At 41.0% G+C, this 13,392-nt stretch overlaps 2 protein-coding genes across 11 annotated transcripts in view; one reads left to right on the forward strand and one right to left on the reverse strand.

Annotated features, from left to right (window-relative positions):
- The window catches only part of FBXL13 (F-box and leucine rich repeat protein 13), a 211,788-nt gene that overhangs the window by 71,202 nt on the left and 127,194 nt on the right, over positions 1–13,392 (reverse strand). For all 10 annotated transcript variants that reach the window (XR_011539373.1, XR_011539374.1, XR_011539375.1 and 7 more), the window contains one exon: positions 10,507–10,636. Coding sequence is in view for 7 of the 10 variants with exons in the window: in XM_070617032.1 (XP_070473133.1) it covers positions 10,507–10,636 (130 nt within the window). In the remaining 3 variants the exon portion in view is untranslated. The remainder of the gene's footprint in view (positions 1–10,506; positions 10,637–13,392) is intronic.
- Positions 9,959–13,392, forward strand: part of LRRC17 (leucine rich repeat containing 17) — a 28,823-nt gene continuing 25,389 nt past the window's right edge. The window contains exon 1 of the mRNA XM_008542213.2: positions 9,959–10,566. The gene's annotated coding sequence lies outside the window, so the exon portion shown is untranslated. The remainder of the gene's footprint in view (positions 10,567–13,392) is intronic.

The following is a 13,392-nucleotide window of genomic DNA, read 5'->3' on the forward strand; positions in this document are numbered from 1 at the left end:
TGACCATTTCTGTCCCTTGTCATTTTTGTTCACTTGTATGCAGCGACTGAAAGATAATTGATGAAAAAGTACTTTCACTTTAGTATTTTGTGGTTTCCTGGGCTTTTTTCTCTCTATAAATCTAAAGAAATGTCAGACTCAACCCTTAGCAAGAAAAGATCATCAGACCTTGCTCTAGCAAGTTGCCAACTTCTCAGCTTCTGAACTTCCACCTGAAGCACCTGACTAGCCATGTCCTGAATTTGGCTGCAGTTTCATTCATTCATTCATTCATCAAACATTGGTCAAAGTCCTACTATGTGCCAGGTGCTGTATTATTTGCTAAAGATACAGTGACACAGATAAATAAGGCACCATCCTGGCCATCAAGGAGCTCACCTTGGGGAGGAGAGCAGACAAATAAGCATACCATTGAAAACATAGAGAATAGTTAGTGAATGTGCAATGATAGAAGCTTACACCGGAGGGATCAGAACCCAGCTGGGGTTGGGGAAAGGCGGGTCAATGAGGGCTTCCCAGAGAAGGTCGTGATTGAGCACAGCCTCAAAGGATATGTGAAGGTTAACCCGGTGAAAGGGAGAAAGGGACAGTATGAGGGTGTCTAGGCAGAGGGCAAAAGTTGAGCCCTCTCAGTCATATTGGATTAGCGCCCAGCCTAATGACCTCATCTTGACTAATGACATCTGAAACAACTGAGGCTGGAAATGAAGAACAGGGGAGGCGCAGAGGCAGGAACTCCAATTGCAAGCCCTCTTACTCTCTGGTTTCACTACCTTAAATGTGAACATACAAATCTGAACCTTGGTCCAAACTCCCCACTCTTCATCCTGCTCCTTCCTCCCACTCCAAGTGCAGAGCTGTTGGTTTCTGGGCATTTGGGTTTCAGCCTGAGAGTGACAGCACCCCAGCCTTCCTTCCCAGCATAGCGGTGGTGATTCTGTGCCTGGCGTCCTCCACAGTGCCATAACCCAGTGCTACACACAGCTGGAGACACAGGAATCTGTAGAGAATGCGGTCACCCAAGGATGCTATCAAGAGGAGAATCCTTAGAATTCCACACAAACAGAGCAGAGGATAAAGGGAACGCAGAGCCAGGAATCAGTGCCCTCTAAGTGGTGCTCTCTCACCCACAAGTAGGAGAGCTTTGTCCTCTCCACTAAAACTCTTAGTTCTGCCCATATTTTCTATTTTGAGATTTTGAAAGAAACAAGAATGTAGAGAGCTCTGAAGTGAGCAGGAAACAAATGTGGATCTCCTTGGAGAATTTTAGCTGATGCCTTTTTATCCATTTATTCATTCATCATGGGGATATGTGAGGAAAACCTTAAAGGAAGTGAGGAAGTTAGCCACATGGATAGCTGCAGAAAGAGTGTCCCAGGAAAGGAAAACAGCCAGTGCAGGAGCTTGTGTGTTGACAGAACAGCAAGGAAGCCAGTGTGGCTGGAAGAGAAGGAGAGCAGTAGGAAGTGAAGTCAGAGAGGCAATTGGGGGAGGAGGTAGATTACATGGGTCTTGAGGGTCTTTCCAGGGCTTTTCTTTTACTGAGTGAATAGCAAATTTTGCCAGATGTTTGAGCAGAGGAAAGACATGGACTTGGGTTTTGAAAAGATCATTCAAGATGCTTTGTTGAGAGTAGACTTGTAGGAGGCAGAAGTGAAAGCAGAGAGACAAATTAACAGGTATCACAATAATCCAGCAAGAGATGAGGGTTATCTGGACTGGGGTGGCAGCTGTGGAGGTGGCGAGGAGTGGGCAGATCCTGGATTCTGAGGTTATAGGCAACGGACTTGCTGACAGAGTGGATGTGGAATGTGAGAGAAAGAGCAGAGTCAAGGATAACGTGCTAGTTTGCTAGGTCTGCCATAACAAAGTACCCCAAACTGTGTGGCGTAAACAACAGAAATTTGTTGCCCAACAGTTCTGGAGGCGAAAAGTCTAAGATCAAGGAGTCAGCAACGCTGATTCCGTCTGAGGCTGTTTCCTTCACTGTGAGGAAGGATACAGTCCAGGCTCCTCTCTTTGGCTGGTGGGTGGCTCTTTTCTTGTTCACGTGGTGCTCTCCCATACGCATGTGTCTGTGTCCGAATTTCCCCTTTTTATAGGGACATCAGTCATATTGGATTAGCGCCCAGCCTAATGACCTCATCTTGACTAATGACATCTGCAATGACCATACTTCCAAATAAGGCCACATTCTAAGGTACTAGGGGGTTAGGATGTCAATGTATGAATTTGAGGGGGACACAATTCAGTCCGTAACAGATGACACCAAGATTTTTGGCCTAAGCAACTGTAAACGTGGATCTGTCATGGACTGAGATGGGGAAAGCTGAGAGTGGAGCAAGGAGTTATTTTTCAGAGTAGGAATTTGTTTTTTAAGATATGAGAGTCTACAATTTGGGAAAGAATTTTGGGTTGGAGATGTATCATATATACACACACATATATACATATATTACTTCTATACACATATATCATTTCTCTCTATATATACACTCCTATAAACATATATACATGTGTATGTGTGTATACATAAATGCACTCCTATGTACATGTATTACATGTATGTGTGTGCATATGTGTGTGTATGTGTGTGTGTGTATATATATATATATATATATATATATATGAGTGTTCATTATTGTAGGTGCTATTTAAAGCCATGATCTAGGTGAGGTCACCAAGGGAGCAGGTGCAGGCTGAGAAGAAAAGTGGACCAAGAACTGAACCTGGGGCCCTCTATGACTAAGCGGTCAGAGAGAAGAAGAGGTCACTTAGAGATTCACCTTTAGAAATATTGTCAGAAGTAAGACAAAGAGCCAGATCTATATCAGATAAGGGGTTAGTATCCAAAATATACAAAGAACTCATACAGCTCAACAACAAAAAAACCAATAATCCAATTAGAAAATGGGCAAAAGATCTGAACAGAGATTTCTCCAAAGAAGATATACAGATGGCCAAAAGGCATATGAAAAGATGCTCAACATCATTAGCTATCAGAGAAATGCAAATCAAAACTACAATGAAGTATCACCACACTCCAGTCAGAATGGCTATAATTAACAAGACAGGAAACAACAAATGTTGGAGAGGGTGTGGAGAGAAGGGAACCCTTGTTCACTGCTGGTGGCAGTGCAAACTGGTGCAGCCACTATGGAAAGCAGTTTGGAGTATCCTCAGAAAATTAAGGATAGATCTACCATATGATCCAGCTATTCCACTGATGGGTATTTATCCAAAGAACTTGAAAACACAAAGGCATAAAGATACTTGCACCCCTATGTTCATTGCGGCATTATACACAATAGCCAAGACTTGGAAGCAACCTAGGTGCCCATCAAGGGACGAATGGATAAAGAAGATGTGGTATTTATACACAATGGACTACTACTCAGCCACAAGAAATGACGAAATCCAGCCATTTGTGACAACATGGATGGACCTTGAGGGTATTATGCTGAGCGAAATAAGTCAGAGGGAGAAAGTCAAATACCATATGATCTCACTCATAAGTAGAAGATAAAAAGGACAAAAAAAAAAAAACCACATAGCATTGGAGATTGGACTGGTGGTTACCATTGGGGAAGGGGGGAGGGGGGAGGGCAAAAGGGGTGATTAGGGTCACATGTGAGAGGATGCACTATAATTAGTGTTCGGGTGGTGAACATGATGTAATGTATCCAGAATTTGAAATATGATGTACATCCAAAAAAAAATAAAAATTAAAACAAAATAATAATCAATATCATTTATGAGAAATAAAATACACACAGAACCACCATATAAGAATGCAAGAATACATTCTTAACTATGTATACGAATATATTCTTATATGGAAGCACATAAAGCAAATTAGAGGGTTTGCTTGTGTAGGGGGAGGCAACAGGAGTGGAAAATGTGGATAAAAGGGAATAAATAAAACAAGAGAGCGGCCTTGTGTGGACTGATTATGAAAGTGTGCCATGAACTGAGGAGTGTGATTAAATCTGTTCTTGGTACCTGGGTTCCAAAATAAGTAAAATAAAATAAATAGGAAATAAAATAGAAATCCCTAGTTATGTTTCTTCCCTTGAGTAATTCCCCACCCCCGCACAATACTGCAAAGAAAACACAATATTTTTAAACCTCTCTTCTTAATCTCTATTAATTAAAGTAGTCACCAACATATGGGTTCTGAAAGCTTGATAAAAATATTTGAAAAGAGGAAAGTTTAATGAAACCTACTTGTTGTGGAAGTGAATGTCAGATGACTTACATACTTATTGCTAATTTCTGAGAAGGAGAACTGCTCAGCATAGAACCCACTCTAGGTCAGAACACGGTTCCCCTACCTCTCTTCTTGTGCACTTTAATAGCAGCATTGTTATGAAAACAAACTATGTGGGTAAATATGGGAGTAAGGATGGGGAGCCGCAGCATTAGCTTTCCTGCAGAAATCACCTCTACCTGACTTTTCTAAGTCATGAAAATGTCATTAGGATTGACACAGCCAATGGAGGAAACTAACAATATCAACAAGAGCCAAACATACACATACTTCATGACCCAGCCATTGGACTCCTATGTGTACACCCAACAGATACATGTGCTGAGTTCATTAAAGGACACGTATGTGAATGTTCATAGACTTTGTGGTCTTTTCTGTATGTATATTATACTTTGACAAATCTTACCCCCCCAAAAGAAGTCATTAGGGAATGCCTTTGCTCGTTAAGTCCCAACTACCAGTGCCAGCCAAACAGGAAGCAGATTTAATCCAGCTTCTTGGGTGTTGAGGATTGCTTTGTGGTCAGTGACAAGTACGCTCAAAGCAACAAATTCAGGTAAATGTGAAGAACCTTGAGAAACCCTCCCAACAACTTTCTCTCTTGGGCCTTCGGTTTTTTCTTAAGAAGTCTCTCCATCAAACCCAACCGGAAGCATTCTTTGTTGCTCCAACTAAAAGTTAAATAGGAATCACACCCTCTCCAGCTGTACTAGTCAGTTTCTTTCAGCTGCAGTGACAGAAAGCCAACATACCCTAGCTTAGGGAGAAAGGGAGTTATTGCTGTCTCTAATTGAAAGTCCAACAAAACAACGGATCATCTCTCCTCAAACACATCATTTCTCCCTCTCAGAGGTTGGCCTCTCTGTTATGGTTTCATTCTTCCCCACTGCAGACAAATTTCTTCCATGTTCCCGGGCAAGAGACCTGCAATTACTCATTCCAGGCCCTTCAACCTCAGGGAAAACATGATTTATTTGTCCCAATCCTTCTAGGTATTTGATTTGAAGGATTCTAGAAGTGATTCTGAATGGTTCTGCTAGGGTCATGCTCTTCCTGGAAAAATGACAGTCCCTGCAGAGGGAATTTAGGATTGTCTAGGCCTGGGTCAAATGACTAATGGCCATATGAAAATACTGATACCAACAATCTAATAATAATAGATAATGGTGACTAAGCCTTTACCATATGCAGCCAGTGTTCTAAGCATCTTATATGGATCAAATCATTTCATTCACACAACACGCTTATGAGGTGGCTAATAGTATTTTCCCCATTTTACATATAAGAAAACTGAGGTATACAGAAAGCTTAGATAACCTGTCCCAGGTCCATAACTAGTCAATGGCAAACTCAGGATCAAAATGAACCCATGCTCCCAAATACTATGGTGTATTGCTCTCAAGGTGCCAGGAGTGACAGCTCCCCAGAGCCACAAGGGGAGGAAGAGGAGTATTTCTCTGAATCAGTGTACAAGGTGCAAAGGAAAACTACCAGCATCTCATACCACAGGTCATTAGTGTCACTTGTTTTATCCAAATATTCAGTAAACATTTGATAAATGTCTACCATGAGTTAGGTCACACATTATTCCTTAGAGCAAAGAATAAGATGGACTCATTCACTGTCGCCAAATGTCTCCCAGACCATAGATAACAGAGGAGCACAGAAAAGGTACTTTCTTTACATGATAAGACCACTTTTTCTCCAAAAACTCTTCCAAAATTGTGTTTAAACAAGGTTTTAAATTACTTTATGGCATAAGCTTAGATTTTTATAACTGTGAGTAAATAGTAAATATAAAAGCAAATAAATTTGTTCAACTGATTCAATCAGAATTTTTTGTTAAATGAATGTAGATTATTTGTCTTTTTCTTCTGAAAATACTATAAAGAAAATGTTGCATTCAGGCTCTGAAAGAAATTTTTAAATTAATTTCAAAAATATTTTAACAATGGCAGCCTGTTGGAATAAGAAGGCTGTCATTCAACAAATATTTATTAAGTGCCTGGATACGGTTTAATCTTACAATGATCAAAAAAATACAAATTAAAAATACGAAATATCATATTCAATGTCAAATTGGTGAAAGTTTTTTCTATATATTTATGAAGATACTGAACATTATTTTACATTTATGGGGAGTGTAAATTGACAACATTTGTAGAGTACGGATGGCCTTTAAAATAACTATAGCCTCAGACCGTTTCACTTCTCAAAATTTGTGTTAAAAAATTGCAGGGGCATATGCATAATGATAGCAAAAAACGGTGGGCCCAGGAATGAATGGTTAAACACCTCTTGGTATTTGGCTACAATGGAATACTACACAGCTATTGAAAGTAAGTTACAGAAAAAGATTTAACGAAATAGAGAGATGTTCACTTTATAGAATATTAAATGAAAGACATGTGTACTATATAACCCATTTTAGTTTAAAAGAAGTATAGATGTGCATTAAAAAAAAAGCCAAAAAGCTTTACCCTGAAATAATAGATAGTATTTCAGAGCAGTGAATTTTCAGGTAATCTATAATTTTTTCTTCTTTTTTCTTGCATTTTTCTGCATTTAACATGCAACAAGAAAAAAAAGCAAATATTTTTTAAAAGTGAAAAAAAAAAGAAAACTGCAGGTGTCAAGTATACGTTAAGAGGTTTGCAATGGATAGTGAAAGAGCTGGCTGGAGTGGGGAGTGGCCCTCTCTTGACTTAGGGTCGCCTGTGAGCTGGGGCTTTTTTGAGGAGGAGAAAGTGAGCAAAGGCTTCACCTCAGCCACATCAAAGACAACAACACACAGGTGCAGTGTGAGTGCTGGTCTTCGTTAGCAAGCCAGCCACGTCACTTAATGCACTGCGACGTTTATCCAATCTCAAAAGAATGCAGAATGTCTAAGACATATGTAATTGATTTTCACTTTTCTTTGCAATTCTCTGTCATCTATTTATTTATTTTTTCTAACAAGTATGGTTAAAATTCTTTCACAATGTTGTATAAATACATCTTTCCTTTTTTTGGGCAGCCATGACTGCATTAAAGTTTAGCCCTTGACACGTTTCATTTATGTCGAGCCAGAACTCCTGGATCGACATAAATGAAAAGCTTTAGCTGTAAGCTTCTAATTCTCTTTTTAAGTCTTTTCCTTTTATTAGGACCTTTTGCCTTGGTCAGATATATTAACACATGACTTCATAGTGCAAAATGCCAAACTTCTAAAAAGAAAATAGATTTTTTTCATTTCCAAGGGGAAAACCTGAAAAATCTGTGAATTGTCAATTTTCCTTCTTTGAAGCTGCTTTTGTACCATCATATCGATGCAAGCAGGCCTGGAGGAGTGAGACTAGCCTCCCACGCAGGGCTGGGGGTGTAGACAGGGCCTCCTCAAAGAACTCAACCACAGCCCCTCAGAAGCAGTAACACCTAAGTCTCACCAGTTCTCGCTGAAGCTGCAGGAGCAGCCATTTCTAAGATCCCTGTGGTTCAGAATGAGCCCACGGCTTACTCCCAGTGGGCCTACGGGGCTCGGCTTCAAATGGCACAATTCCCAGTGCCTGAAACAATGTCTGACACATCGAGTTAAGTCCCTGTTGAATTATTAAATGAACAAATGGAAATGGAAGAGAGGTGAACAAAAGAAACTAGCATTGTTTTGCATAATGATGTGAGATACTACCTTGGCTGTGGTTTGAGGCTGACAAATTAAGGGACCATCAGGAAAAGAAATCTATTCTTTGTACATTCAGACCAAACTCCAGTATCTACTGAGGACATGTGGGTGATGCAGTGAAGTGGTAGCCCGAGTCAGTGCACGGGGGAACGTTGCTGAGAGGAGGAAGCATGCCCCATCTAGAGCGGGGGTGGCTGACTCAGCCCCAGCCTGCTGTCGCCATATGGGAACGCAGGCCCAAGTTTGCCAGTTCTTCCAGTTTTTTAAGAGAAGCTTGAAGTCTAGATTTTTATGTGAAAACTCCAAAGTTTTAAGTGTTGGCCCAAAATTTTAAAGACAGATAGAATCTATCTGTGTGTTTTGCACACCTATCGGGGCAGAAACCTCTCATTTCGACTTTACTGTGTCTGAGAATATTCATCCTCAAGACACGTGTACGTGTGTTTGTGTGTCTGTATGTGTGCTGTGTGTCGTTGCTACAATAATTACCTCGTGGAAACTGAGAAGAACAAAGAGTTAGGTCACACTGTGGCGAGGGCTTTTAAGCACTCGGGTGAGCTAGAAGAAAAGGACTAGAGGACGTATCGTTAGGGGAAAGTGATCAGTGGGATGTGTCAAGCACATTGAGTTATTCTTGAATCTGCAAATATTTTTCTCTGTGACTAAGCCATCTGTGCTTGCTGATTGACACCCAAATGGAAGCTAGGCTCCTACCCTCGCACAGAGACTGGGAGACACTTGTACTAACTTCCTTGATGATTACGTATCAAAGGATGGCTCCCAGGTCCTTGAGGAAGACGTTCCTGGATTGTAAAACTGGCAAGAAGCTTTTTAAGACGTTTCTACCTCAAAGGGAGCAGAGAAAGCACGTACAGTTACACGTTTTCTAAATTTCATGTTCTCAGAAAAGGGAGGTCAGGGGCCTAGAGTCAGGAAGAAGCCTGTCCAAAGTTTAGCCACGGTGGAGGGGATGTTAAGGCCATCTTGGTCTTAGAGTGATGGTAGATTCGATGTTTAGCAAGCTGCACAACAGTAGATCACAAGCAAATGTAAATTCTAGACATGTCAGCCCCACTTTGAAGTCCTCTCCCCCTTTCCCTTACGTGGTCCCCACTGCCTGGGGCACCATGGTGTGCCGGTGGTGGCGGCTCAGTAAGAATTCTGTCCACTCAAGAACGTGGCGGCGAAACCCATGCTGCCTCTGTACTCCCTCCAGGGGACTTACCAGCCTAGGTAACTACCAGCAGGTATCTACCAGTATGCACCAGTCGGGTGTGCTTTCACCAGCTCTGCAACCTCGGGCGCCTTGGTCTCTTCATTTCCAAATAAGCATAATAAATACATACTGCAAAGACCAAATCGTGCCATTTGCGATAACATGGATGGACCTTGAGGGTATTAGGCTAAGTGAAATAAGCCAGATGGAGAAAGACAAATACCGTATGCTTTCGCTCATATGTGGAAGATACACTAATACATGGACCAAGAGAACAGATTAGTGGTTCTCAGAGGGACAGGAGGTGGGGGGGAGGGCAAAAGGTGTAAAGGGGCACATATGTGTGGTGACGGATGAGAACTGGACCATTGGTGGTCAGCATGATGCAGTCTATACAGAAAGATATATAATAATGTACACCTGAAATTTACACGATGTTATAAGCCAATATGACCTCAATAAAATTTTTTTAAAAATACATACTATGCAGCATTTGTCTGAGGAATAAATCTGATCTACATAAAGCCCTCAGCACCATGCCTGGCGTAGAGAAACAACTCATTAAATGGTAACTAGCAATATTTCAGCCAGTTTTTATCTGTGCTGTTATATTATTCTCATAGAATGATGAATATACTATGATACCAATATCAATAAAACACAGAGAGGTGGAAGAAGTTAACAGAACCATGACTTAGCTCCACTGAAACAGAGCGGAAGAAACTATCAGTGAGGCAGTAACTATTTCCGAAGCGCTATGCCCTACCTTCCACAACTCCACCCCATATTCTGCCCAATTTTCCTGAATCTTGTTCCCTCAAACTCACTATTTCCCCATGTAGATCTCAAATCTTCCTATTATTTAGCCCGAGGATATAATGCAATTTTTTAAAATTACAATCTTTGTTTTATTCCCTTTCTTTCATTTATTACTTGTAGCATTTTACCAAAAACTATTTACTCTTTGAAAGCCTGTGGGGGAGCAAATGGACTTTTCAGGAAGTTCTTTGCAAATTCTCCCCCCAAAAAAGTTTGCCTTTGTTTGCATCGTGGTAGCAATGCTCCAGATTTGGACTCTGGTATTATAACTGTGCTCAGAGGATCTACACAGAAGGGGTCTGTTTCATCATCCAATGAGCTCTGCCTGTGTGTGGATGTGACACTCCCGTGGAAGGACGCCAGGAGCCTATAGTAGCGGTCCTGGGGAAAATTTAAGCAGCTGTGGCCGTGTAATTTAAAACCTCTGAGAAGTGTGCTGCAGTCTGTGCCCAGCGTTAGTACAACATGAGAGCTGGACGCAGCCAGCTCTCCGGAGGACTTCCTCGCCTGCTGCAGGGAAGAGCAGACTGACAGACAAACCTGGGTGCAGCCGGAAAGGTCCAAATAGATGAGCTTGTGGCATCCGTTCCCTAAATTCAGGTACCGTAAACCTTTGTCCGTGAACTTTCTGCAGTAAGCCAGGTTGAGATTTTGTAAGTTGTGGAAGTACCTGAAAAGACAGGGCGAGAGAAGAGAGGAAGAAAAGCGATTGTACTTTAGTCGTTTTCTCACATCTGTCTTCAGCCACTATGACAAAGGGAAGGAAAAGTGCAAGTTAATCGTTTCTCCTTGCAGATGTGCAACCGTTGAACTTTATTGCTCATTCTCTTGCTGTCAAGTAAAGGAGATTGAACTAGTATATCAGATGATGCATAACTATATTTCAAATGAAAATAAAGATTTGCCTAGATTTTTAAGAAAGCTGATTAGGATAAAGCTTTGGGGGCGGGAGGTCTGTGCATTCATATTGTTTGGAAATTAGTTTGTGTTTGAAACCAAAGATACAGCGTGCGCTATTGTTGCATTTAGATTTTCTCTTTGGAGCACCAAAAGAATGTGCAAAACGTCTAGAAGGACAAACTCTTTGTAAAACATCTAAATGGGGATTAACTGCTACCTGAGACTGAGGATTTGGGGCAGAAAGGAGGCAAAGTTGAACATAATAGGCTCTTAAAATGGACACGATAAGCAAATGGTTTGAAAAAAATAGATTTGAACATGCATGATTTTGTAAATAACATTTTCATTACTATGAGCAATCTCTGAGAGGTTAGGGGAGCCGCAGTAAGTGTCAGGGCTGGAATTCGAATCCAATTTGGTCAGATTCCAAAACCTTATGTACTTTCCATTGTGTCATGCTGTCCGCCTGCCTCACTACCCCTTTCTCCAAATTAGAGAGCTAGAGGGTTGTTAGAAATGACAACCCTCTACCCCCATCCCAAGAAAATTGTGCTTTACTCAGTTGGATCACAAGGGTACACTCCAGGGAGAAGACAATAAAGCATTTCCAAAATTTTGGCCCAGCTCTTCATTCACTCAAGGGCCCCAGGAGAGGGGACGTGTCTTTGGGACGATAGTGCTGTTTTCTCCTTCACGGCTCTGCCCACCCAGCCACTGCGGAATCGAGAAGGTGTCCCTCTCTGTTCCATCTCAGGGACATAGCCATTACCAGAGGGGAACGTGTGTTCTGCATCAAATAATCTGCTATGGAATGGGAATCATAATATCATATGGACGTGTCTTTCAAATTTTAGGAATAAATCTGATTAATGATCAATGCTTGCATATTTTATTTCCCATTTATGTGAAGGTAAACTTTATTAGTCACTCGCAGGCTTTTAAGGGACAAAGAGGCATCTCCTTCCCACTTTTTGGGCTTTTTCCTTTCTAATTTGCTGTTAAACTGTTGCAGATCACAGACCAAGAGCATGTTGTTAATTCTACTACAAGAGAGGGCAGTAGTGGGAGTTCTTGCACTTCTAAAAAACGCCAGGCTTAGGAGGGCTTGGAAAACCGTCCACAAAACGTCCTCAAACTGTGAGCCCTTGCACGGTAGTTCAGGCTTGTCCTAATTACCCTCCTTTTTCTCGAAGCTCTCATTTTGGTCATGGTGGTAATGCCATATTTAATCTGTTTCAAACCCAGTGAGATGGAGAGCCTCTGATGTAGTTTTTATTCATCTCATGTGTTGCCCACTCGCTTGCAGACTGTACTTAACCCATTTTTAAGCTCTGTGTATCAGTCAGTCTTTCTGCAACTGTAATAATGCAACTGTTACTTACAAAATCATGCATATTCAAATCTGTTCCAATCCGGTCCAAGGTTATTGTTTGATTTCTTTAAGTCCATGTGATCAGTTAACAAATACCAAAAATTGGAACTGAGTGAGGAGTTCTTAACTTCTGTTGTGTCACAGATGCTTAGGGACCTATGGACCCTTTCTTAGCATAATGTTTTTAAGGCATAAAATGAAATACTTAAGATTACAAAGGTAGCCAATTATATTGAAAGATATTATTATCAAAATATTTTTTAAAAACCAAATGAGTGGAACAATAATATGTGTGCTTCTTTATTAACCTATTTAAGCAACAAGATCTAGTGGCAGTCTAAAAACTAGAATGATTTGGACATAGTTATGAGTGCCAAGGATATTTCGAAATATTTGGAACAATTACAGTAAGAAAATATTTGTAATAAGGAAATATGTGTGATTTATATGGGTGAAAGAGGCCCCGGGGACTGCCGATACCACTCTGATTTTTTACCTACATTTCAGTTAGAGCTTAGTGAAAATAGAGATTCTCCCCCCCATCAAAATTCATGGAAACCCTGAATTCCATCCCTGATTTCCTTAGGGGATCCACTGACCCCGGGTTAAGAACCTCGGGTTTGGCAAATGAGGTTGTTCATTAGAGAAAATGGCTCCCAGATTGAAAGTCTCTAGATGGCTCTCTTTAAAGTGGAGCTTCATGGGAACCACTGGTTTGAAAGCAAAGCACAGGAATCCTGAGTGGTCCTGGAAGGCCTTTCTAGGGGTTCCCAGTGCTGCAGACTAAACGTTGTGCCGCGGGATGGGAAAAGAATCAGTTGACAGTGAAATCGCACTTGGCGAATTTTATTCCATGCTACTGCTTCTTATTTGAAATTTTGGCAAAAAAAAAAAAAAAAAATGTGTCCCTTACACGAGCAAGATCTGGTTCACCCTTTTCCCAACCCAGAGACAACTTGATAATTCTAATTCCACTTCCAGGCAGTGTTTCCAGCCTGTGTTTATCTTTTCCTAAAATATTTGATAACGAAGGGTTTCTTATGGGGAGGGGGGTTTCTCTTGGAGATTTATTTATTTTTCTACTTCTACTATAATCCTTAAGAAATCACAATCCTTATAGAAACAACGGAGATAATTTTTTGTCCTTTCTCTTG

The sequence above is a fragment of the Equus przewalskii genome, chromosome 4 (genome assembly GCF_037783145.1).
Source record: "Equus przewalskii isolate Varuska chromosome 4, EquPr2, whole genome shotgun sequence".
In the NCBI taxonomy this organism is placed as follows: Eukaryota; Metazoa; Chordata; class Mammalia; order Perissodactyla; family Equidae; genus Equus; species Equus przewalskii.